The 25,433-nt window shown below is 40.5% G+C and overlaps 2 protein-coding genes across 5 annotated transcripts; one reads left to right on the top strand and one right to left on the bottom strand.

The window, feature by feature from the left end:
* On the top strand, positions 1-20,233 carry CFAP97 (cilia and flagella associated protein 97). Of its 4 annotated transcripts, none has more exons than XM_052681691.1 (7): positions 2-142; positions 3,422-4,107; positions 4,343-4,408; positions 11,316-11,701; positions 17,590-17,740; positions 18,281-18,404; positions 19,899-20,233. In XM_052681691.1, exons 2-7 carry the CDS (start codon positions 3,435-3,437, stop codon positions 19,918-19,920), a joined length of 1,422 nt encoding a protein of 473 aa, XP_052537651.1. In that variant the 5' UTR covers positions 2-142; positions 3,422-3,434; the 3' UTR covers positions 19,921-20,233. The 4 variants fall into 4 exon arrangements, with proteins under 4 accessions (XP_052537654.1, XP_052537651.1, XP_052537653.1 ...); XM_052681693.1 differs by having other exon boundaries at positions 74-160; XM_052681692.1 differs by lacking the exon at positions 2-142 and adding an exon at positions 1,367-1,487.
* Positions 20,234-22,568: 2,335 nt separating this feature from the next.
* On the bottom strand, positions 22,569-25,385 carry SLC25A4 (solute carrier family 25 member 4). The gene is made up of 4 exons (XM_052681695.1): positions 25,189-25,385; positions 24,434-24,920; positions 23,775-23,915; positions 22,569-23,382 (listed from the first exon to the last, which is right to left on the bottom strand). The coding sequence occupies exons 1-4, from the start codon at positions 25,297-25,299 to the stop codon at positions 23,225-23,227; spliced, it is 897 nt and encodes a 298-aa protein (XP_052537655.1). The 5' UTR covers positions 25,300-25,385; the 3' UTR covers positions 22,569-23,224.
* Positions 25,386-25,433: the final 48 nt, after the last annotated feature.

Raw genomic sequence — 25,433 nt, 5'->3', positions numbered from 1 at the left:
CCACGCCGCCATCAGTCCCCGCCCGGCGAGGGAGGGATAAGAGGCTCCGCCTGCTGGTGGGACGCGGCTGTGACGTGGCTGGGCCGTTACTGTGGCCGCTGCGCCGTTCCCAGAACGCAGCTGGGCTGCCGGCCTGGCGGTGGTGAGTCTGCCGCGGAAGGTAGTTGGGAAGGGGCTGTGGGCTGATTGGAAACGGTGAGGGGTGGTAACTGGCTCTTCCGTCTGCCAGCCAGCTAGCTGTACTGAGGCGGGAAACGCGTTCGTTAGTGTCATTAGTCAGGGTTTCGCTGCCTGAGTGACACGTACGGGTGAGCGGAGGGCTTCTGCTGGGGCTGAGCCGCCGCGCTCCTCTCGTGGCGGGTGGGAATGAAGCCTTGCTGAAGGTGGTCCCTCAGGGACCTGTGGAACGCGCTTCTTCAGAAGTTGTTTTTGTTATGGTGTGCGAATGTGTGTGTGCATTCCTTCCTGCCATGAACCGTGCAAGGCATGTTTGGTGTTTGCATTTGTATGCTTGGATGTTTGTAAGTGATGTGTTTGAGACTTGTGGTGTTTGCAAAGCTTCTTTTTTCTGGTTAGGAAGCTGCTTGGTACTTAACATGGCAGTTAAGAAGAAATAGTGAAATGCTTCATAGAATCTGAGGGCTGAAGTGATGTTGTTGCTGGAAAGTTAATAAATTTGCTAGCTTAAGAAAGGCTTGGTAAAATAATCAGGCTCTGAAACTTCAGAGTCAGGTTTGGAATGCTTCAGGCATCTCACACCAGTTGTTTTGTCACATATATGTTGTGTCTTTATAATTTCTTATCCTAGATGCTTCTTGCAATGGTGTGAAATGAAGAATATGAGAAAGTAGGCAGTGAGGTATTCAGGGACATTATTACTATTATTATTTTTTTAGGGACCTCTTATTAACCTAGTGGGGTTTTTACTTCAGTTTGGTTTTGCTTGCCTCTGCTTAAAAGGTTGCTTGGAGGTTCTTTGCTTCTGCATAAGATTTCTGTGCATTCAGAGAGCTATCAGAACTGCACATTGAGGTTTTGGAAGTTGGCTGGTCCCTTTTGAGGCTTGACCCAGCAATATGTACTGGTGTCTTCTTCAGGGATGCTTTCAGTCAGTTGCAGGTTGGATGGCATACAGCCTTTGGTGGCATAGGTGACTGGAACATCTACAGGACTATTTGATCAGGAGCTGTATGGCAGTGTAACATACCTGGAACACAGAGTCTCAAAATGAACCAGCTTCTAAATGGACCTCGCTATCTTCTCAAATTTATGGGTGATAGGAAGATAACAGATGCATGACAGTATTTCCACCAGAGCTGCCTTTGAAAATTTTTCTTTCTTGGTCTTATGTTCAGCCAAGATGGTAGCAGTCTAAAACAAGTCCTGCCTTTCTTGGTGGAGGCATTTGCCATCCTGTAATCTCAGCTAATGTTCAAGTCACAATTTTTAGGGATTTTACCTGATTTGACCTCTACACATGTTCTGAGGTAAGGAATAGGCATGTATCAGTATATACCTATGTAAGCTGTTTTCTGTTTACTAATTTTGTTTTTTGGCTTTTTGTCTTACAGGAGATTGCTATCTTTTGGTCTTTTATTTTATTGCTTGTACATTAACTTAGAGGCTTTTGCCTTGCAGTCATCTAATCTTTCTGGTGGTCATGTGCTTTCATTTGCTGTGTTGCTCTAAATAGCAAAAAAAAAAAAAAAAAAGTCCCTTAGAGACCTCCAAGCTGTGTGACAGGCGTAGAAACAAAAAATACCATCTCTTCATCTGTTTTCTCATATTTGTTTTTTGATGGAAACTGTAAAATTAAAGTTTAGTTTGAGTGAAAGGAATGGACCAGTGTAGCACATCTGTTTTCTATTAAGAAGGAGGCTGAAATAGTTGTGGGTTGTGCCAGGAAGGTGGAAGGAGCATTTGATAGTGAACTGGTTGATGTTATAGCTGCTGCTCTGTAGGCACGTTACAACCTCTAAATTGTATTTATTCTGGTAGTAGTGGATGCTGGCTGTTAACCACCTGGCTCAGTCTCAGTGGAAAACCGGTGATTCGTCTACTTGTAGTCATGTGAAATGGGAAGATGAGCATTCCTTGGTTGGTGCTGATGGTGAGGAGTGTGTGTGGGCCCTCTGCCCTCTAGCCACTGTCTTGACTTAAATCTCTTCCTCATTTAAGAGATTGTGTTCAGCAAAGAAACATCTAATAAGTCTTGGTACAGACACTTAATGGCTTTATAATCAATGAGGTACTCTTTGTTTAACTTCAGTTGCTGAATTGGGCAGCAGTAGAGAGACAAAAAATAGGTTTCTCAACAGGAAGTTGTATTTCAGTTATACTTCCACCTGCAAACCTGGTTTTGCTTTATTCCTTCTCATTCCTATATGTTCAACAGTGTTAACAACAGATCAAATGTATGTGCTTGACTTGAGACAAATGAAGTATGTCACACATAGCTATCTGTCATAATAAATACTGTAGTGTTACTCTGATTTATTTTGTGTACATTTGGTTATATTAAAGTACATTATCCTTTTAGGAAACGATTGTAAGAAGGCATCCAGGAATTCATATGACAGTTGGACATTGAAGGCTACTTGAGGTTTTTTGAAGACAGGGGTCACGGGAAGTTGTATATATGAAATATTGCTGAAGTCCATGTAATATTTCTTCTAGTTGAGAGTACCAAAATGTTTTATGAGGTGCTTTAAGAAGTTTCTTTTATGACATCTAAGTTAACTTCTGCTCACCTCAGGTGATCAGAGGTTCAGGCAGTAACTCAGCAGTTCCCATACAACAAGCCATGAGTCAGCCATGGGAGCACAGTGAAGGCAATTCACCTGTGCTGCAGGAAGGGGTGGAGCCTGGCTGCACCCCTCCTAGACCCATTTAAGAGCTGGCTGCCAGTGGGGATGGATCTCTTCTGGAGATCTGCTCTGCTGGTGTTTTGTGAGTGAGCCCAGGATAGGGGTAAGCTTTCTATCTTTTCTCCTTTTGTTATCGTAGTCTGCTTTGCTTAACTCTCTTGTTTATTTTGTGATTATAACATCCTAATATTCTTTGATTATACAATTGTCTATTCTTTTTTTTTTAAGAGACCATCCATGTCCTAAGATATTCTGGTTTTCCTACCTTGTGTAGTTTTTTATATGTCTTCCAGTAAGGAGTGGAAACTCATCTCTCTTCTACCATGTGTGATTGACATAGGAGCTAACACCTTGTTTTTGCAAGAAGTATGGCACTATGTACTTCTACTTACTGTAAAATTAAACTATGGAGTTTTCCCTTGCTGTGTAACATAATTAACTTAAGAATTACAAGTTACTAGAGCTAAAAGAATGAGGAATAAAACTATTACGTTAAAAGTATACTTGCATTTGATGTTATGCTGACTTTTGGAAACCTTTTCTGGTGGTTGCAGGAAGCACTTCACTATGGACCGATTTGAAGATTCATCAGATGGTGAAGTGGATCACACTTTCTATGAGAGTGATTTTGGAGAGGAGGAGAAGAAAACTGAAGCAAATGGTGAATATATAGAGAAAGGAAGTACAAAGGCAGCTCATTCTGACCCTGACTTGATTGCTAGTTCAAAGGATGCAAACTGTTGTGAGGAGGAAAATGAAGAGAAACAGGAAAATTTGCGGAAGAGTCGGTTCCTAGAAGATAGCAAGGACAATCCTGGGGATGCTTCATCTTTTTTAATTCCTCCAGTTCATGAGAATGCAGGCACATCTGGAGCAACATCTGCAGCAAGCAGGAGAATGCAGGAAAATGTTCCTGCTGGAATCCCTGAAATAAATTATTACACAGATGAAGAAGATAGTAGTGATGATAGCAGAAAACAGATTAGACCAGACTCAGCTAAGCAGTCCTACAATGTAGGAGGGGCTAGAAGAACATACAGTACTACCAGCTCCTCTTCCTCATCCTCAAGCTCAGATACAGATTCTGATAGCTCTGTATCAGATTCATTGCATTCTTCCTCCAAGAGAAATGCTTGTAGTGTGGCTCTTCCATCTCCCAAAGAAAAATTTGCATCAGCAATAAAATTACCAGAAGGAAAACCAAAGCTTGGAGACCATGCAGAGGAATCTGAAGATGCAGGTACTAATAAAACATTTCTGTCAATTCCAGGCAGAAATTCCACTCAGTCTTTTGAATTTGCAGCTTCAAATGTTAAGAAAATAAGAGGAAAAAAGAAAAGACAATGTGAGACAAGAATTATATGTATATTTTGAAGAATTTCAGTACTTGAAATGCTTGAATTCTCTAAGGCTTCAAAATACGGTTTTGCAAATATATTATTTTAATGCATTTTTATTTTTTCTTTTTCATTTAGAATCCAAGTCTGATTTCAACAGCAGTGGCTTACATGATGGTATGGATCTGAATCAGCATTTGAAAGGTGACTTTTAAATGTACTTACCTGTTTAAAAAATGTATAGTGTTTGTATGTTGTTGAGAACAATATAGAAATGCATTTAATGGAAGAGAAGATTAGGGTTTTTTTTTTGAGCCAGATAATTTCAACCCTAGTTTGCTATAGTGGGGTAGAGCTGGTGTGATTACAACTGTATATTGTTTCCTTACTTTACGCCTTGCTCCACTGAGCCTATAGTAAGGAAGATTTCAAAATATGTTATATGCATCATTTAACTTTCCTGTGAATAGGAGTGAAGTTTTCACTTCCATGAAAATTCTTCTGATTGTAAGAAAAACAAAGCTAGCCATGAAAACTGTGGTAGAGATTTCTTAACACTTGACAGTCCTTGTGTTACAAGAACTCCTTCCTGGTAGGAAAAGCTCCAACTTGCCGAAACATCACATTGCTAGGCAATTAAAGTTGCAGTCCTGCATCTTTATTTATTCCCTGATATGAAGAAGCTACTTAACTGATGATTATGGAAGGATTCATCACATTCCTGAAATAAACGGTTATTATTGGTTTAGAGTAAGTATTTTCAGAGATGAATTGCTTTTTGGAGGAGGGGAGAATTTTTCCAGGACATAAACAAGTTGTAGGTAATAATAATAAAGATTGAGTAATGAGTAGTAGAGTTCTGTGATTCTACAGAGAAGACTGAGAGGGGATCTGATGATGTTTATAAATATCTAAAGTGCAGGAGGCAGCTGAATGAAGCCAGACTGTTGTTTGTAGTGTGTAGTGACAGGATAAGGAGCAGTGACCAAAAACAAAAACATGGGAAGCTACGTGCTAATGTGTGGAAGATCTTCTTTACAGTGAGGGTCATGGAGTACTGGAACAGGCTGCTCATAGGGATTATGGTATCTTCCTTGGAGATATTCAAGACTTATCTGGATGCCTACCTGCATGACCATCTGCATTAGCAGATGAGTTATCTCTGGAAGTCCCTTCTAACCCCTGCAATTCATAAATGATTTATATAATCTGGCAGTTAATTTCTTGATTAAGATGCATATTGCTCCCAAGTGCCTTGCCTTGCTACCTTGGTGAGCATGCTGTAGGTTAATTAGCTTAGGTAGTTTGGACTTTAAATGGGGCAAGTTTATTGATGGTGGAAAGTAACTAGTCTGGGAAGTTAGGAGCTGATCTTATTCTTGATTATTATTTCCAGGTATTTTCTTGACAAATAGGAATCACTTCCCCCTCTTCCTTCTGACTATCTTCATGAGATGTTCATCAGAACTGAAAAGACATGGGCATTGTTTCAAGTGACAACTGTGTCAGCCAATTCTGTGTCCCTGAATCAGTATTTCAATGATCATCAGGATTTCTTGGTTTTAAAGTATAAAATTCAGTGGTCTACACTGATAAAACAATTTAGTTCATTTTTTGTCGAATTACAGCTGGGCCTAAGCATTTGTAGCACCATGTGAGTCTCATTTCTCAAGATCCCTGAAATTTGCAGGATTTCAGTGTAATCTGTTACTGCATTGTGTCTAGGGAGCATGCAGCAATTTATTTCATAGAACTCTATGCATTGGTAACATGAGCACTTGGAAGATCTGAATCTCCTCTTCTAGAGAAGACTTGTAAGAACAAAGAAAGGGTAGTAATCTGTTAAAGGTGCACCATGTCCTAATGGCAAGTCTTGCTTTAGAACAGCAGTCAGGTTAGTAAGCAGGGAGGTAGTTCATAAAATGTGACATATAATTCATTTGAGGTATTTTAGAAAAGTAATTAAAAATGTGCTGGAATAGTTTTTTGTGGCTTTTTCTTACAGAACTGATAACAATTCTATTTGTCTCTTCGGGCTTCTGTGCAATCTGAACATGGAAGCAGGGAATGAAATATGACAATGCAAAAATTAGCAAAAACTTGTTGCTGGAAATGCTTACTGGAAGCTACATGTTAAAAAGATAGGAATAGAAATTTGAAGATTTTCCTGCTATTGTTTTATTGGATTCTATTTCTTGATCCAATGTCCTGTGTTATTCTAAGGACTTGAGGTTGTGCAGTTGATGAGCTGGGTTAGGGAAAAAAAAAAACCCTAAATTTCCTTCCATTTTCATTCCATTATACTGAGGACTTACTCCCTGGTTTTAGACAAACCTTTGGTTTCCATGGTTCAGAATTCAATGGTGTGCCAAAAATGTTATGTATCACCTTATCTGAATTTACGTTGACTGTGAATCTGATAATAGTGGGATTGGGATTGCCCAGGGTATTCAGAGCACTAAAGAATTTAGTAGTTTGTATTTCCTTCTCTGTAAAATGACGTTGATACCTGCTTATTTCACAGAAGTGTCTGTGTGAATTAGTCTGTAAATCCATGGTATTAGCTATTATTAACCTGAGGGAGTGGTGTGTTGGTTTAAGTAGGACATTGAGCTGCAGACTGAGGACTTGAACTGCTTGATGCTCTCTCTGACTTGTATGCTCTCTGATGAACCTTTTTGGCCTTTTCTCTGCCTCAGATTTTGTCATAAAAAAGCATAGAAAATCACTTGGTGAAAACCACTGTCATGTCAGTATCATTACTATGAAAATAAAAGCCCTGTGTTTCTGAATAAAGTTATTGTAGAAAATTAAACAGAAGTTTCAACTGAACTGCTTTAACTTTTTAGCTATAATTTGTCAATTAGGCAAATATTTTGTTAATAACTGAAATTTTCTCAGGGTTGTCGTTCCCATTTGCTCATTTGTGCTGAGCTTATGCATTTGTACAATGTGTTGAACAATATCTGAAGTACATAAATTATACATCAACCCCTGAAGTTTATGGCTGGGCTAAACATAAATAGCTTTCTCACTAAGTTTTTGTATGTTCTTAATTTGAACTGTGAATATAAAATAGTATGTATGTATACACACATCTACCTACTTGCATTGAGAAAAGCAAATATTGGCTTCTTATATTTAGAGCTTCAAAACCTGCTGAAGATGTTAATGATTGTGAAGCAGTCCAGTCTATGCTAACATCACAAATGTGTAATTTTGGAAAAAATTAAAATTGCTCCTGCACGGTATCTTTTATCTTCCTTATGACATTAAAAAATATCTGCTTAGTTTAAAGCATACAGCTTTAAAGAGGAAAATTTATACTCAAAAAAAATCACTTTTTCCTTTTCTTCAACAAATAACAAATGAGGCATTCTGTAAAATCAAAAAAAATTGTGTTTTTCAGATTTGCCATTTGTGATGGCAGAGCAGCATAAAACACTCCTGAGTTTGCCTGGTGATTTAAGCACTGAAGCAACTTATTGCACTTTTCCCTCTGGATCTGCAGGAGTGAAATGTGCATGGTTTAAGTTCAGCCTCAGTGCCACTCTGGCAGCTGTATCATCCTGTCCTAATGCATTTGACTTGCTAATTATCATTTGAATTTTATGTAAGGTTTGGCTGGTTTTAATCTTCAAGGTCATTTAAATGCTCACAAATTGAAAGCAGTAAACAGCTTGTTTATTGCTTGAAAGGGAGTCAGGTGTCTCCATGGAAACCAGCTTTCCTAGAAATCCCATGAATACCACAGGGAAGTTTCTTTTTTACTGTTTACCTGTAATTGAGAAGTAGAACTCCATGCTTTATACAAAATGCTACTGTTTGTTTTCTTCTCTCCCCCAAATAATTGATTTATGGTTCAGAAGCAGTGAAGTACTGAGTAGGGATCTGTTTAAATTACATTATTCATTGGTGGAGTATGAAGGCACAGATGAACAGTTCCAAGATTTAAGGGAAAGGATGAATCACAAACTCTTCACAACTTCAAATAACTTGAAACTTCCCTTGCCTCACGTTGTCACTGGCCACTGCAGAAACAGTCAAATTACAAAAATACTTAGGTGTTGGGATTAATTAGCAACAAAATGGTTGGACTCTCCCATGGCAGGGGATTGGAACTTGATCCTTGGTTCCTTCCAACCCAAAGTATGATTCTATGACTCCATGCATAATTAAGATCCCTTGTAACTTGGAGTGCTTGATTCTGAATTGTTCAAATAACTTTGAAACTCAAATAACAGTAACTGTACCTGAAGTACTTAAGAGCATTTAGAGTAAACATGTTTACTACTTTTGTGGAATCATGACACTTTATTGATGATGAATTGTCTGTGCTTCTGTTGGTTTGTGTAGACTTTGCTTGGGCATCTGCCACCTTTACTGTGAAAGCTTTTTTACTGCCATGAAATTGGGAGCATGTTTAATACATTTGGGTATGCATACCTGCTGTTGTATAATTTTGTGTCACAGTAATTGTGGAGGGAAAAAGGACATTTGGCAGCGCGTAAATAGTGTTTTATAGTAGTGCAGCTTGATCAGGTTTTCAGCTAGGTAGCTTTGGGAATAAGCTATTGCTGCGGATTAGAAGGTACAGGGTTGAAAGCCTCATTGCTGTCACAGCTTGAGTACTGCTGCTAGAAGTGGTGATAGTGACTGACCACAGAAGCTGTGTCACCTACTATTTTGGTGAATCTTGTGTGCTTTTTTTTTCCTGCTGCTTTCTTAGATTGCTGCTATGACTTATTTGACTGTGGTTCAAGAAGCAGTGGCCTTATGGATGCCCTTAGTATTTTCCTTGTTTTGATAGGAACAAGCACTTGCCCTGTAATACTTGTGATTCTCTCTCAGGAAGTTATGCATTCTGTTGCTTCTCTTCCTCGGAAGGTTAGTAATACAAAAATCTGTTGAGGAACTGAAGGAAGTAGAGAGGAGCACTTTGAGATTAATCTCTGTGCCATGTCCTCTTGAGGAAAACTTGCTGTTGTACATGTCTGAAATTCAGGCAGGAAATACGTGAGTCTTCTGTAACCCAATGACTTACCAAGAGTTTATTGGGTTTTGGCAGTCATCTGCTCAGATGTCACCAAGCACTTTCACACCAGAGCTTTGGTGGTAGTTGTAGTAGTTCATTTTCATTTGTTTCTTTTGAGTTGTGGCATATGATATGGTCACTCTTTGTGATTTTCACTGGATGTTATTTAGAGGCATAAATGCAAAAGATTGCATAACCAATAGACTGGGATTGTTTAGCTTGGAGAAGAGAAGGCTCTGGGGAAACCTCATTGCAGCCTTCCAGTACTTGAAGGGAGCATATAAACAGCCTTCCTGCTTATAACGGTGGATAGTGATAGGACAAGAGGGAATTATTTCAAATTGAGACAGGGGAGGCTTAGGTTAGATGTTAGGAGGAAGTTCTTCAACACAGGGTGGTGATGTGCTGGAACAGGTTGCCCAAGCAATGGGGATGCCCCATCCCTAGAGGCATTCAAGGCCAGGCTGGATGTGGCTCTGGGCAGCCTGGTCTGGTGGTTGGTGACCCTGCACATAGAGCAGGGGAGCTGAAACTAAGTGATCCTTGTGATTTTTTTTCAACCCAGGCCATTATATGATTCAGTAGCATTAGGGGCACAAAACCAGGTCAGGACTTGAGCTAAACAGTTGAGAGAACTCTTCTTTGCCACAGCCTGCCTTCCACTCACGTATGGTGTGTGGTCTTCATCAACTCATGAGATGCAATGGCTATAAGGCAAAAGGTGATACTGTGTCTCACAGCTTCATGATAAAATTATACAATGTGGCTCCATGTGAAATGTACAACTGTCTAGAGTTATTTATTACAAGTTACTTTTTCCAGCCTATGTTCTGCAGTGCTAGTTTTGTGTTCTCATAAGAAAAAAGGAATCCATAAGTATATGATGGCTTGATGTTACCCTGTGAACAGTGTGCTACTAGTTATTTTCCATGCATTTCTTTCTATCCTTTGTAGGTTTATCCAGATGTGATTCTTATCCCAGGTTTGTCTCCTAAATGGCTTTGATAGGAGCATTAGTTTGCTCTTGAGAATAACTTGCTAAATTGTACAAGTGCTTATCAAGAGACATGCTTCATTAACCTGTTGGTTGGCACATGTGATCTGCACTGTTTTGCATTCTTTTGGCTTTGAAGTGATTTGCATCTTCCTTGACAAACTAATAAAGCAACATTTGCTATTGCAAATGGCCTTGTGGTTACAGTTGCCTAAGGGCAGTTTTTGCATACATTAGCCTGCATGCTGATGGGGCAAAGTCACCGATTTCCAGATAGATTCCAGAATTCATGAACTACTTCAATTTAGAATTCTAACTCCTTTAAAAGTGGCAGTACTTGCTTGCATCAGTTCTGGAATATAATCAGTTGAAATATTTCAATAATGTTTTTTTGTCTTGTGCTACCGATACCAGCATAAGATAAATGATAACCTCTATGGTGATTATGATTGCATGCATTGTTACTTCAGTGCTTTGTGCCAGTAGCCCATTAGCATATATAGATAAATGCCTCTGCTGATGGCTGGTCCTGTTGAACTCAGTAAATGTCTGAGGATAGAGTTTTGTGTGCATTGCATCAATGCATGATGGTGAAGGTAGAGATTGAGGTGATCACATTGAAAGGGGTATCAGGAGTACAGGCCATTTAGAAGAAATGCTCATGCACAGTAAGCTGATTGACATCTTTATTCCTAAATGACAACTACGTCTGACTCAGTCACTGTACAACATGTGGGTGTTGCTGATCCTATTGCAGTGTGTTTGGTTGCTCATTGTATCCATTCAGCTCCTCTAAACTCCTGTAAATGAGGAGGAGGTGCCTAGTGAGAAGGATGTATCCAGCCAACCTTGGACTCGATTTTTGCAGTGAATCTTGTCTAATATTAATATACAGAAGAAAGCATTCAGTCCAGAAAAATTGCAAAATACATGGATCTGAAATTCAGATGGGGGAGGAAAAAGGTACTTTAGTGTTTCATGCCTGTAAAAAAAAAAAAAAAAAAAAACCCTAACAGAATGTAACATTTGCATTCATCCTTTTTTTAAAAAAAAAATCTACTTTTATTTCTGCCATTTTAAAGCTGCTCTGCGGTTGAAGAATGAAGAGCGGCAAAAACGAACTGCAGGTCACACATCTGGAAGAACAAGGGAGAAGTTTTCCGCCAACGAAGAAGTTAAGTATTGCTCTGATTTAAAAATCGCTCTGGAGTTGAGGGATAAACGACAACGAAAACTGGGCGTCATTCGTCCATCTAGAGGAACAAGGAAAAATTATTCTTTCACAAATGAAGAAGTTAGACGAATTGATCAGGAAAACCAGAGGCTGCTCCATGAACTGGCCCGGCTGTGTGCGACACCGGGAAGCAGAACCAACGTGCTGAAGAAGTCGGCTTCTCCGTCTCTTCAAGTGTACCACAGTGCCATCAACAGGCAGAAAGAGCAGCAGAGGATTGAAAAAGAAAACCTGGTGAGTTTTGAGGACTGCTTTGGATCGGTAAAGTAAGGACTGTTTATTATTAACGAATCACTGCTAAATACTTAAAAACTGATTAGGCAGCACTTCAGATTTCACTGCACTAAGTCTGCAATGAATTTCTACAGCTATGCTGTTTGTGTAATTGTGAATTATGCTTTATTTTCAGATGAAAATACATTTTTCTTAGTGTGCCCTACTTTTTAATGCTATTCAATTTAAGGGTAATTTTCTTTTCCATAGTCACAATTTTGCATAGCAGTCAAAATGTTTGTCCTACTTTATGCATTACAATTACTGATTTTTTTTCCAGGAACAAGCTTGCAGAATATAAAGCAATGGATATGACAGCATCAAACCCTTTACATTTGAAACAGGATACAGCCACTTTTTTCTGAATCATAACTATCCATCCATTGCTTTACGATTTGTAGCTCTCTGCTTTTCTCTGTATGTATGTACAGGAGGGCAGCTCTATTGGCTTTCACCAGTAGATGACGCTGTTGATTAAGCAAACTGTCTTTTCCGAAGGTACGGTCAGTGCTCCACTCGAATGGAAATGGATTGAAGTGTGACTGACGGGTTACTCTTTTCCCATGTCTGCTTGGTCTCTCCACTGTTATATGCTTATCCAAATTTCTGCCAGTAAAAGTGTAAAACTGAGCTTCAGAGGCTGTAAAATACATGTCCTGTTTTGACTTTTAGTGGTCTGTGTGGTACGCAATCTGTATAGTATATCAATGTAAATATTTATAGGCCTTTTAAGGTGAGATTTTCAGCCACTACATCTGTATAATCAGTGAGTATACAGGTGTATAATTGACAGGTATACAGAGAAGTTAGGCAGGTCTTTAGAGAGCATATAGCTGGACACATGATGTTAGGGAGGGCTAATTGGAAATGAATGGAAAAGCTTACTTGTGTCCTGGGCTTGCAGAAAAAGACTCCAAGAGGAGTGATCTCTAGGGAGAGGTCCTTTCTAATGGCAGTCACCTTTTAAATGGGGTCTAGGAGAGGTGCAGCCAGGCTCCACCCCTTCCAGTCACACAGGTGAATTGTCTTCACCTTTGATCCCATGGCTGACTCATTTCTTGTCTCAGGTGATCAATCAGAGGTTCAGGCTGTGATTCGACAGTCCCCATACATAATTCCTCCATTGCTTTATCTAAACTTAGATGTGAGTAACTTGTATCTGCTTTTTTTTTTTTTTTTTTTTTGTTGAATAGTTGGCTTGTTTCTCAGACTAGGATTTAAGTGTGCTAGCAGGTTAGCTCACTTAGGTCATCTGTGTTCATCCAAGTTCCTTGTGGACAGGTGACCTATAGGGTTTCAGTGGAAACTGAGTGGAAAATCTTAGCAGGTCTGGGACAGCAATTCCCACCCCTAGATCAAGGGCAGTGAGGATGTTCTCTTTTGCTGTGGCATTTGGCCTTTCTGTGCATCCCTGTGAATTCTTCTGACCCATGCTGTTACACCTCACTGCACGTAACAGTCAGTTTCATTCATTCCCTTATGTTGTACACTCCTGAAATGTACTCTGTGTCCCACCGGATACAACTGATCTAGTATAACTGATCCAGCTCTAGTATAGTCAGCCTCCCACACAGAAAACTAGCTTACCATGTTTCCCTGTAGGGGCTGGCTTCCTCCTCCATATGCTTGACTCTGCGGACCCCGATGCTGCAGGTGTCACTAGAGTTTTTACCTCCTATTTTGTCTGGGCATCGTGGCCTCTACCAGTGCACAAATCCTCCAGCCAGACTGCTTCCTTTCTCCTGCACCTTGAGCTGCTTTTGTCTTGCTGGCTAATCTGAGCTTCCCTGGAAGAGAAAAAAGCACTTTGCAGCTGCCATAATATGTGCATTTATCTCCAGTTGATTCAAGAGTGCTGATGGGTTGAGATATTCAGAGGGGGAGAATGGGCAGGGGAGTGAGTGTCTCTGGCTGTCACGACATGCAAAGAACACACAATAAGTTTAGTTTGGGCCATAGCCTTTAGTCTGGTGCTGCACTGCAGCTCCTGTGATGTCCACGTCATGCTGCAGAGGGTACGACTTCTTGGTGTGGAAACGAGCCTAGGAGGACATGAGCACACACTGGTTGTGCCCAGGCACTTCATGCCTTCCTCATGAATTCTGTACTGCTTCTGCCTTCTTTCCATCCCTTCCCCAGGGACCTTTCTCATATCTGAGAGCACCACACCTCAGATGTCACGTACTTAATGTGATTGTAGGAAGAATTTTGAGGTTGCTTTGCCTTACTGGTCTCTTTCTGGAAGAGCTGTAGGAAACCATCCTCTTAAGAGGTCAGAAATACTGGAGTACAGAAGCTATTCAGATGTGAGATTGGTATGCAGATGCACCTGGCTAAAATAGACTGCTGTAGAGTGTACATGTAGTGCAACTCTGTGTTCTGAGGCTGTAGGCTCTTCGTGCTGATTCCTTACCCAGGCCTCTATCTTAGGTCTGGGTAAGATAAAGACTCCCTAATTACCAGGTTGGTTTGGTTATTTAGCACACTGCTCAGTTTAGTGGTTTTTTCCCCATCTTTTGTATTTTCCTAGCTTGCTTTCTGTGGATGCCAGCTCCAGATCAACATGGCATTTTGGTTAAAAGTACTTTTCTGTAGACTGAAGAACTTTAAGAGGTTTCTGATGTTAAAAGTTTGTGAAGTTAGAGCTAAGAAATGTACCTGGCAGTTGAAGGAACTTACAAACCCTCTTGTCAAGAACAAGAAGCTGTCCCTGAATGCACTGTTATATCTGCTTCACCCTCCCCCACCTGGGCTCTGCGTAGGGACAGTGTGTTTGCTAGTGAGTGACATTAGAGGAGGCATAATATAAATAAATCTGAACAGCTGTCAAGGCACACTAGTCAGCTGGCTACAATTCAAAGGTGGTGAAAACTGAAGCCTTCATATGTTTAAAAAGCTAAGTAAAACAAGAAAAAGTAGCATCTTTTACCTTGGAAGGCTTTTCTCCAAGCTAGGAAGTTGTCAGTGACATTGTTAGATCCCTTTTCATGACAGAGGAGAAAACAGTAGTGAAAATAGTTGACTTTTTGAATGGTTGTGCAATCTTAGTGAGCTTGAATCAGACGCTCTGAGCAGCTACTATTAAGAGCAACTGATTGCTGCATTTATGTTTGTTATTCAGTTTTCTCTGTAAATCCCATCAGGAACATGTCTATCTCTAAGCACCTGGATTTTACTTAGTGTGATTTGATTCTTTGCTTCATAAGGTCAATGACAATTTCTGTTACTTCAGTAGTTCAGGATTAAGACTACAGAGATTTAGCACTTCAGAACAAGGGAAGTGCCAGTGTTCTTTAATCCATTTCTGAAAATGTTCTTTTAAGGAGAATGTAGGGGAAGAATTAGCAGGTTTAAATGTGTAATTGAAAAAGAACGTTATTTGTAGAAGGTAGTTCCCTGGTACACAAGACAATAGGCTTGTTAGTAGAAAAATATAAGAATTGGATTAGATATGACAGACATAACCAGATGAAGTCTGACAGTTTAGTGTGTTGATGAGTGCACATCGGTATGAAGAAGGCTGTGTCAAACTGCAGGATTCAAGACCACAAGTAGCATGTAAGTTACATGTCCTTGGTACAGTGCTCAGCAGAGGGTAGGGATACCACGAGAGCTATTTTCTAGCTCTATGGAAGCTTTTCTTAAAACAGAGATGGAGTCACTCAAGCACTACACAATCTGCTCTTTCTGTAGGTAAGGATTGTAAGATGTCCAGTCTTAACCTCTTCAAAAAACAATCTTTTCATACTGGGAGTAGTCTGTCTTTGCTTTTAGTAATGTGGGCTTAGATGCTTTTTAAAATACAGACCTAATAGTAAAAGCAGATTGTATTTAAACTGTGATTAAGCGGGTGTATTCAAATTCATGTGTTCAGAATCAAGCTTAAAATTATTGCAGTGTTAAGATATGCAAATTCTGAGGCTGTAAGGGGTAGAGTGCAGACTTGAAATGACTTTCACAGGGAAGAGAAAGTTGCTTCTACTATTTACCTATTTATGATGAGAGCATCCATTTATAATATAGAAGATAAGTGTTCTTTGCAAACCCATATGCATGTAGTTGTGTTAAAAGATGGCGAACTTGTACATAAAATGTTGGATGTAACATTTAGAGAAGTCTACCATTTTGTGTTCTGTAATGGGCTTTAGTGAAGAGCTATTTCTAGCTGGAGTCCTTCCTTTGACTTCTGCTTACTTAGGTATTTCCACTTGAGAGTGAACTGGCTGGCACTTGATGCAGGAACTTGTGACATATTATGCCTGAGCCAAAATGGCTTGTCCTTTCTCTCCTGCACACTGTGCAGGTTTCCAGTCCTGTGTATAAACTCTTGGTAGTTTGTACATTCCCATTACAGCTGGTCAGTGGCAGCTAACATCACGTGAATACCATGCAGTTTCCTAAATTGCTTTCTGTGACTTTTTTCTTCTAAAGCAATGAAAATACCATTTTAACAAAACAGAAATAAGCAAACAAAAAAACCACCAACAGTAACCAAGCCCTAAAGAGGGGAGCAGTGGGAGGAGATGATCACTTCATATAGAGTGCACTTTAATAGCTATGTGGGTTCTTGATGTCTACCATGTAAGTAAGCATTTAGATAATGCATCCTTATTAATAGTGGTATCATTTGTCCTTTGGAGATTCGTGCAATTGCAGTTTGCATTGTTTCTCATTGATAGGATGTGTTATAACTCTGACCAATAGCGTTGTCACAAATTAAATTAGTTAGCAGAGAATGCAAATGATCTTTTAAATAATCTTTTAAAAGCAGGTATTGGAAGCTAAATATATTAAAAATGTAAACTTGTTAATTGGAAGTTGTATGTAGCAGAGTCCTTCCAAATTTGTCATACTGTAAGGTTCTTTTCTTAGAAAGATGGTGGAAAGTGGGATGCATTGGTTTAAGAATTTCAAGCAAAAGTGGTAATGAAGTTTGAGGAAAATGGATATATCTTTAGAAGTATTATGTAGGTAGCTGTTGCAATGTAATGCTTGCTATGTAATTGTCAGGGTTGATCTCAGTAAGAGGAAATAATGGAAATAATGTCTATAAGAGATCATAGTTGAAATTATTGTTAAAAGTGTTATGGGCAAGGCATTCATGAAGGCCAAAGTGAAGAAAAAAATAAAAAAATCCAACATTGTGCTTTCCTTTTTAGTTTCACAGAATTGAGGTCATTAGTTCTCTCTAGGGATACTGGAGTGTAGGTGTCTGGCCTTGTGGCTTCCCTGGGCCTCATTGAGTGATGAGGGATTGTCTAGGGCTGCATCTATGAGGGCTGCTCTGAAAGTAACACCTACTTATTTCCTCGGGAACAACAGCAGATACCAAGAGCACAGTAAATGATTTAATAGCCTGTTCTCGGCTACAGAACACGTTTTCACCACAGTCACCACCACTAGCTCTGTATTTGCATCAGCAATGAACAAGAGCCTGCATGCTGCACAAACAGCAATCTTAACCAGCAAAGGTACTGTCTCTGTTGCTGAAATGCACCACCCACACCCCCGCTGTGCTTACATCCACTATTTGGTCTCTAGCAATGTTCAGCCGGTATTGATGAATGTCCCCAGGTGCCATTTTTTTCTGCATGGAGGAGGAATTCAATGATACACCTTTACTTCATCCACGCTTCCCTGTCAACAGACCATTCTGTCAGAGTGCCCCTCTGTTGCCATCTGTTTGGGATAGTATGTACTAGTCAGCAGTAAAGTTGTTCGTGTTGGAAAATACCAAACATTGGTGGGTTTATTTTTTTCCATTTAAAATAGGTGGAAGTCTCTGAACGCTTGTTTTATAGTTTCTTGTTCATTCTTTCTCTTTCTTGATATTCTTCTTTGATATCAAGGCTTTACTGAAGAGACTGACAGCAGTGAAGCCAACACCTGGAATGAAGCGTTCCGAACAACTGTGGGACTATCAGCGCTATGTGAGCTATGCGAGTGCTTCACCGTCTGCAAGAGAAGAAAGTTCTCTTTCCAGGCAGCGTGGCCTGTCTCGTGAGTACTCTGAAACCATCGATACTAAACTGAATTTGTTAAGCATGCCGAAAGCATGGCCAACCTCTGAATTGTTTATTTACCTTCCTAAATTTCTAATAAATGGTTTTGTTAAGAATCTTTGCCAAGAAGGTTCAAAAAAAAAAAAAATCATAAATATTTTTCAATTTGTCAGCACTTGCTATAGAAAGGACTAAGCAGGGGGAGGAAGCTCTAGCTCTTTTTTAGGAAGTGTAAATCTACTAGTGGTAGCTTTGTTTCTCTGGAAGTAGTATGTGTAATATTTGGAAGTGGGTCATTTATCTCCAGTGATCCATGTACAGAGAACCACTGCACTGTGGCATATACTCAATATTTTTTGTTCTGACTGTGTATAAGTGACTCACAGTGTTTTAGTTCTGTATTCAATTTAGAATGATTGTGTGGATTTTATGTTTTGTTTGGGAAATTATGATAATGAATATAGTAATGTAATGTAGCATTAAGCTTTCTGACATACCTATCATTAGCATTAATACCTCTTTGTGTATGTGTTAACAGGAGTCCCTTCAAGAACATACACTGCATCAAGCACAATGAGGCAGAAGAAGGAAAAGCTTATGTCAGTTTCACCTACTGGGGCATCACAGAGACCTAAATCCACTAATGTTCATGCTGCTTGTTTGTAAGTGCATGCTTTGCTTCACAATTTGCAATGTTCTATTGGGTTTCTATTTTCAGCAAGTGCATGTGTGAAAATATTCTCCATTGTTTAATGATTTAAATGCATAGTAAACTAATAGCTTCTTAAATGGTTTCATGCATATGCTCTTACATCAATCAGTGTTTTCTATGAGAGGGAGTATTTATGAAAGAGAAGCATTTAAATATGTGGTACGTAAGTGGAATTTGTGTCTGTGACATGGGAGGACAGAATTGCTGTACTCTAGAACTTAATTCCTAGTCTGGTACTTCTCATCCTGGCTTTAGGTAAGTCTTCTGAACATGACCTAAACATTCAGATGTCTGAAAGAATCTTCCTTTTTTTAGCAGCATAAAGAGGTAAAAGGCTAGAATACAGATATTGCAGAATTGTGTTACTCTGCCATGATTACAGATGGCTCAAAGTGATGAGATTCATTTTGTATGCAAGGCTGTCTCTCTTTGATATTTAAAATGATTTTAGAAGTTACACTGGGACCTTTGCAAAGGGAAGAAGCATACGATGCTCTTTCAACACCGGTTTTGTTGGGCTGCACTCTTATGAAAAGCATAAATTGCGATGCTGCTGTCTGTAGCTGTTGTTGGGAATCCTGCTTGCTTTCCCAATGTCTTCCTAGGAGAGGTACAGAAAATCTTTGTATTGTGAGTAAGCAAAAAGGCTGTATTTGGTAGTGTTGTCTTGGCCTTACAAAAAAAAAAAAGCAAACTTACTATTCTTTACTCATGCTTGCACAAGGGTCTATGCTCTCAAGTATTCTGCATAGTAACAAACTTTTTGCTGGGTCCTGTATGGTAGTTTGGCAGAGCTTCTGCTCCTCGTGACCTGCAGATCACATTTAGCTGTTTGGCAATATTTAAACTTTTATCTTGAAGCAGCATTGTGGCAAACAGATTTTATTACAATTATTATGTGTTGATAAGGAGTGTAAGGCATTTTTTTGCATAGTGCTGCCATGTTTATTTATAATATTATGCTAATTAAAATTATTCACCATTTGAAGACTTCTGTCCTTGAATGTGAGTATCAAGGTCACAGTTCAATACTTCTGAATGTTCACATGATAATTCTCTTCTGGAAAGGAATTTCTAAAATGGATTACTTTTAATAACTTCATTTTATTTAACTTCAGTATGAAATACTGTCAATTTTTTGTCATTTTTGTAAACTGTAAGAAAATCGTTGACATGGAATGGTTGCTTGTACAGTGACTTTTCAGAATTCTATATTTGATATTAAATTGCAAAGGATGTAATTGGAGAAATGCTTACCTGCAGTGGAGATGGCACTTCTCAGCGACACTGGTGTGTGGTAGATTTCTTTGTTTTTGGTTTAAATAAGCTATATAGAGGTTTTCATTGTTAGCCAATTTCAATTTTTATAACAATAAATTCTAATAGATTCTGTCACTTTATGTTCTCTCCTGCCTTTTTTCCCCTCCCAATTTTTTCAAAACAGAAAGTGCAAGCAGCGTCCTTAAATTTTAATTCCTGGGAACCTCAGAGACTTTGAGCAAGTTGGAAGAATCAGGCAAGGCCATTCTTCATATGGAGTTTATAGGATTTTCTCTGTACCAGAGCCTATCTTCTGCCAGATTGTTTGCAGCATTTACGGAAGATCCTGAGGCATCTCAGCTGGTACCCCTCACTCAGATAAGCATTGGCTAGCTACATTTGTCTTGTATGGTGGGTGTTTTCATACTTGTCAGCTAAACAATTTCAGGATAAATCCCTACAAATAGCTGATATTTTTCTTTCTAACATGTCAGCCAATAAAGTTTCCTTTTGACTCCTTTTCCTTGTATGCTCCCTCCATCTGTGGTGTTTGCCTGCTCAAAGTCAGGTGCAAAATAGTGGATGAACCTTGTTATTTCCATCTGATGAGTGAAAAATTCAGAGCTGCATCTGGAGCCATCTTCCAGGAGAGATTATGGTTGAGATCAGCTTTGTATTCTGTGTACCAGGAGGGGTTGCTAGTGCTTATGATGCAGGTCTGGTTTGTCTTCAGGATGTTAGTTCTATTTCCTCGTTCAGGTAAACTTCTGTGCATCTGGTAAGTTTCCTCCTGGTCAAAATGAGACAGGATTTGCCAACAGTGATCTTTGCCACTGTGTTATTTAAAGATCCCTTGCTTCTCACTACGGAGACCTAAGATGCCATTTATTTTTGTTGCAAGCTCTGATCATGTGCAAGAATTGTAATAATAAGTTATATGTGGTGAGAGCTTGGGACAAAACTCACAATTCTCAGTTCTGCCCACACACTACTTCTTAAGACTAGAACATACTGTTGAGAGATTTTTTTAGTTTAAAGAGCCAGAAAGGAAAAACAGGGCTGAGCAAGTATCATTTAGGGTTTTTCTTCTGCTGTGCCTTTCAGCGTGCCTTAAATTCTTCTGTTTTCTTTTGTTTGTTTTTAAAAACTGGTGGCTGCTGTTCCTTCCATAACAAACCTAGAGCTGAGAACACAGGTTTTCACCTGCAGAAAGGTAGGGAAAACTCTACTTGTGGACATAAATTCTTCCCCTTCCACTCTCTGCAGTATGCTGTGTTCTTTAGAGAGCGAGGTTTCCCTTTCAGATCCACCCTGAAGGTCCTAACCTCTTGATCCAAAAGATAAATCTCAGTGCCCTCCCTCACTGGGTTGCTTTCTGGGTTGTGTGGTACAGTCCACACATGCGTGGTGGTGGGTGGGTGGGCTTTGTCTTTCTCTACTTCTAGAATCTTTTCCCAGATATTCAAGATATTTCCCTCTGTTTGAGTTACAAGGTAATGGTGATGATTTCAGCGCAGGGTTCTGCTGAATAACTTTGAGGTGCAGATGGATTGAAGTGGTGCTAGCGGAGGGCTTATTTCACTGTAGTAGCAAAGTGTCTGCAAAACTGCCTGCAAAGCTGCCTGCTTTCCAGCTTTGCAGAAAACTGGATTTTATGCTGAGGAAACAGTGCTGCTTTTAGGAGAGTGGTTATTCAACTGATGATTTTTGAGTTCGTACACCAAGTATCTTTGAGGAAAGTGCTGCTTGTTAAATGCCAAAGTGTGTGTGTGAGCACATAAGCAGAAATAAGGATTTTTTAATCTGTATTTTCTAATGTATTGTTTCACCTACTGTTTCTTCTCCAGAGGAATTTTCCTGCAATGATTTTTTTTTCCCTTCTGAATAGCCTTCACTCCATTTTGTTTTTTGCCTTTTCTGCAATGTTTCAGCATATTTTTTTCTAGAATTAAATAAAATCCAGGATGTTTGTTCTTATTTAGACCCTTCTGGAAATTCTGCTTTCTCTTCTTTTAGTATTTTTTCATGCATAAATTACCCCCAAAGTTTGGTACCTTGGACATTGTTTTGAATATCTTGGAGAAGATACTAAATGCCCTATGCACTCACTTTGGTGAGATGAATGGTTAGTGTGTTGGCAAACTTTCTCTTAGGAATACGCAAAGGAAGAAGAAAAGACAAGCATGCAGGCCATGATTTATAAGACTACTGCAGTAAACACCTTGATTTTCTTCGCAACCTTATGCTTCAATAGGTTACAACCCTGGTTATTTGCCACCAGGCAGAAAACACATTTAAAGAGGCACTATCTGTCAGGAGATAGAGCAGAAAATGACCCTAGAAGCTCAGGAATGAAGCATTTGTCCAAGTCTATAGTAGTACTGTGGTTTAAGCAAAGGGGCTTCCTTTACTAGGGCAACCACCAGTTAGCTGTACATCTTTAGGTAATCTGAAAATTTATTATTTTTAAGAACAACTTTCCCTGAATGCTGCTATTCTTTGGGTGGATGAAATGCCTCCAGCTGTAACTTCAGTACCTTGTTGCTGCTTTCACAGACAGCATTCACACCCATAAGGACCATCATGTTAAGTGACAGATCTGAGAAATCTGAAGTACAGGAAAGGGAGAACTAGATGCCAAGTCACAGAATCTGGAGGATCATTGCTGTCCCTTTTCTCCTGCTCATAAAACAGGTAAAGCCAGAAGCCTCAGCTGAATACTCCACTATAAAAATGCCATAGTGAATAACCATGAAAAGTTCTTAACAGACATGTCCAATATTAACCCAGAGTGTCTCCAACTACATTAGTTCTGGTAGATCTGTTCCATTTACAGTGAAAACAACAGGAAGAGTTCATATATATTAATTTATTTCATGAGTTCAGTTTTAGTTCAATTGAACATCAGAGCAGACAACTTCTTGCTTTGTGAGAATAGGGTATTTTTAACAATATTTCCACCTTCTACAAAGTACAATTGAAAACAGTCATTATGGTCTGGTTTTGACCACAACTGCCTAACTTGTCAGTGAAAAGGCAGCAATTAGGAACTTGCAGCCCATTGTTGTGTTATAGTTTGCAAATATTTATGCTTACATATCAGATTAAAAAAATAAGAACTTCAAAGAAGGTGACATGGCTTATAAAATCATGTTGTATCATCATGGTGATGAGTAGCTAGAAACATTACTTAGTATAAAAGGTATTTCTCACTTTGAGTTTACATTAGATTTTAAACTAGGTGTATACCACCTACATCTCATCTCTAGTCAAAATGCTTTACCTGAAATTTGAAAGGGTATAATATATACATAGCTTCCAATGTAAATGTTGGAGGAATTTCCATACAAAGTGCTGTAGTGGACAGATTTTAAATGCATCCCTCTCTCAACTGGATGTTACTCAAGTCTTATTCTGTTTCCCTAGGAAATATTTTGTTGTCCATTACATCACAGTAGTTATTTTAAAAAGTTAATTGAGAACAACTGAACTACATTAGGATGTTAAGTTTTAGACATACTTCTTGATTTCATCATAAAGTACTAGTACAAAAGCTCCACCCATGCCTCTCAACACATTTGACCAGGCACCTTTGAAGAACGCTTTGGATCCTTCGTCTTTTGCTATCTTCTTCCAGCAATCAATTGTGCCCTTGTACATAATATCAGCTGTGGAAACAAATGAAGGTCATAGGGTTGAGCTACACAGCAAGTCTGTTTCAATTTCATATTTAGAAAAACAGGCAGGGATAAACAAAACATAAGAATTTCAAATGAAATAATCAGTTCATAAAGTCATTTTAATTCACCATACGAAATCTAAAATAAACACTCAGTCTCATAGATGACCGCATTGAGATAACCAGAAATTACTGCAGAGTGTACTAAAACATAACCAGAAGTTTCCTGTAGGTTGTGGAAAACCAACAGCCCTTTCATAGAAATCCCTCACAAAAGCTAAACACCACTACACCACTACCTTGCATCCTAATGAAATAATACTTTAACCCTTTAATGAAATAATACTGCCAGAACACCACAGGAACAAACTTAATTCTTACCTCCCTTTCGTCCAGACTGCATCATCATCCTACGTCGCACAGTATCAAAAGGGTACGAAACCAACCCTGCTGCTGCAGTGACACTCTGGGCAATCATCCAGCTCACTATGATGTGCACGTTCTTTGGATCAGGCAACATACCTGCCACCAAGAACAAATTAAGAGTGAGTACAGAAGGGAAAGCATTATGAGAAAGATGGCTCTGGAAGGAGCAGTCACCCACCAAACCCAGAAGTCACTCAGTCTAGTCAACAGGAGCATGCCTGCAACTTCTCACTTTGTATTTGACAGTGAACAGCTGCTGAGTGAAAAAAGTTTATAGGATTATGGTATTTTGTGATCTATAGACTACTTGCCATTCCCTGACCAGAAGCTCTCAGGCACAGCCCTCTGGGGGCTTCAAGGAGGGACAAGCTCCCATATAAACATTTAGGAAAAAGACCAACAAAAAATTGCAACTGCAAACCCACAGCTTCTGCCTGGAGCAGCAAGTTGAGGAAGGCAGGAATGCATTTCAGAAACACACGCACATACTCCAGCACTAGTTCCCCCAAAGCAGTACTAAGCCCAGCCCTGCTCATCCTTGTAGGGCAGGGTGCCTTAGCAGGCCTTTTCTGGTTGGATCTTCCCGCGCAGCCACCACTCCATCCGCTTCTTACCCTTGGCTGTGTCATAAACCCCAAAATAGGCTGCTCTGTAGATGATGATGCCCTGGACAGACACATTGAATCCCTGGTACAGGCCCCTCAAGCCATCGGACTTGAAGATCTTGACAATGCAGTCGCCCAGCCCCGTGAACTCCCTCTCGGCTGCTCCTTTGCCCACATCAGCCGCCAGCCGGGTCCTGGCAAAATCCAGCGGGTAGACGAAGCAGAGCGAGGTGGCTCCGGCCGCGCCACCAGATGCCAGGTTGCCCGCGAAGTAGCGCCAGAACTGCTTGTGCCTGTCCACTCCCCCCAGGAAGATCTGCTTGTACTTGTCCTTGAAGGCGAAGTTGAGGGCCTGGGTGGGGAAGTAGCGGATGACGTTGGCTAGATTGCCCCTCCAGAAGGAGATGATGCCTTGCTCCTTGGGGATGCGGATGACGCAGTCGATGATGCCCTTGTACTGTTTCTCCGCTGTGATCTGTTTGCTGGCGTGCTGGACCTGGAAAAGCAAGAGGAGGGTGGGAGGGCAGGGCAGGGAGAAGGACGCGGCAGGGTCACCCCGCACGCCGGCCGGCTAAGGGCAACGAACGCCCGTCCGCCGCCTGGCCCGGCTCCCGCTCCCCGAGGAGCCCGGGCAGCTCCCGCGAAACCGGAGCCGGCCGAGCGCCTTCCCATATTTAGGCACGCCGGGTCGCGCCCGATCCACCTGTGGCGCAGCTCCGTCGGGCTCCGCCGCCCGCAGCCCCCCGCGCCCCCCGCCTCCTCACCTGCAGCAGCAACTTCACTCTCTCGATGGGGGCGACGGCCGTCTTGGAGATGGCGGCGGCGACTCCGCCGGCCAAAAAGTCCTTGAGAAAGCTGAGCGCTTGGTCACCCATGCCGGGAACCGGTCCAACACCCCCTACCCGGAGAGAGCCAACGAGCCACGCACCTCCCCACCCAGCAGCCCCCCGCCGCGCCCCGCCGGCCAAATGGCCCAGAGCCCCGTGCCGCCCCGCTTATAACCCGCGGC

The sequence above is a fragment of the Tympanuchus pallidicinctus genome, unplaced genomic scaffold (genome assembly GCF_026119805.1).
Source record: "Tympanuchus pallidicinctus isolate F22 unplaced genomic scaffold, pur_lepc_1.0 scaffold2, whole genome shotgun sequence".
NCBI lineage: Eukaryota > Metazoa > Chordata > Aves > Galliformes > Phasianidae > Tympanuchus > Tympanuchus pallidicinctus.
The sequence above is the reverse complement of the archived record's forward strand: the minus strand, read 5'-3'. Positions and strand labels throughout refer to the sequence as shown.

What these genes read in the sequence shown, in the direction of transcription:
- CFAP97 (XM_052681692.1), top strand. Translation starts at nt 1,429, where the DNA reads ATGTTCAAGTCACAATTTTTAGGGATTTTACCTGATTTGACCTCTACA. An exon ending in GGATTGAAAAAGAAAACCTG is followed by an intron (nt 11,702 to 17,589) that starts GTGAGTTTTGAG and finishes TTTGATATCAAG; the next exon opens with GCTTTACTGAAGAGACTGAC. An exon ending in CAGGCAGCGTGGCCTGTCTC is followed by an intron (nt 17,741 to 18,280) that starts GTGAGTACTCTG and finishes ATGTGTTAACAG; the next exon opens with GAGTCCCTTCAAGAACATAC.
- SLC25A4 (XM_052681695.1), bottom strand. Translation starts at nt 25,299, where the DNA reads ATGGGTGACCAAGCGCTCAGCTTTCTCAAGGACTTTTTGGCCGGCGGA. An exon ending in GAGTGAAGTTGCTGCTGCAG is followed by an intron (nt 24,921 to 25,188) that starts GTGAGGAGGCGG and finishes TTGCTTTTCCAG; the next exon opens with GTCCAGCACGCCAGCAAACA. An exon ending in GGTTTATGACACAGCCAAGG is followed by an intron (nt 23,916 to 24,433) that starts GTAAGAAGCGGA and finishes TCTTGGTGGCAG; the next exon opens with GTATGTTGCCTGATCCAAAG.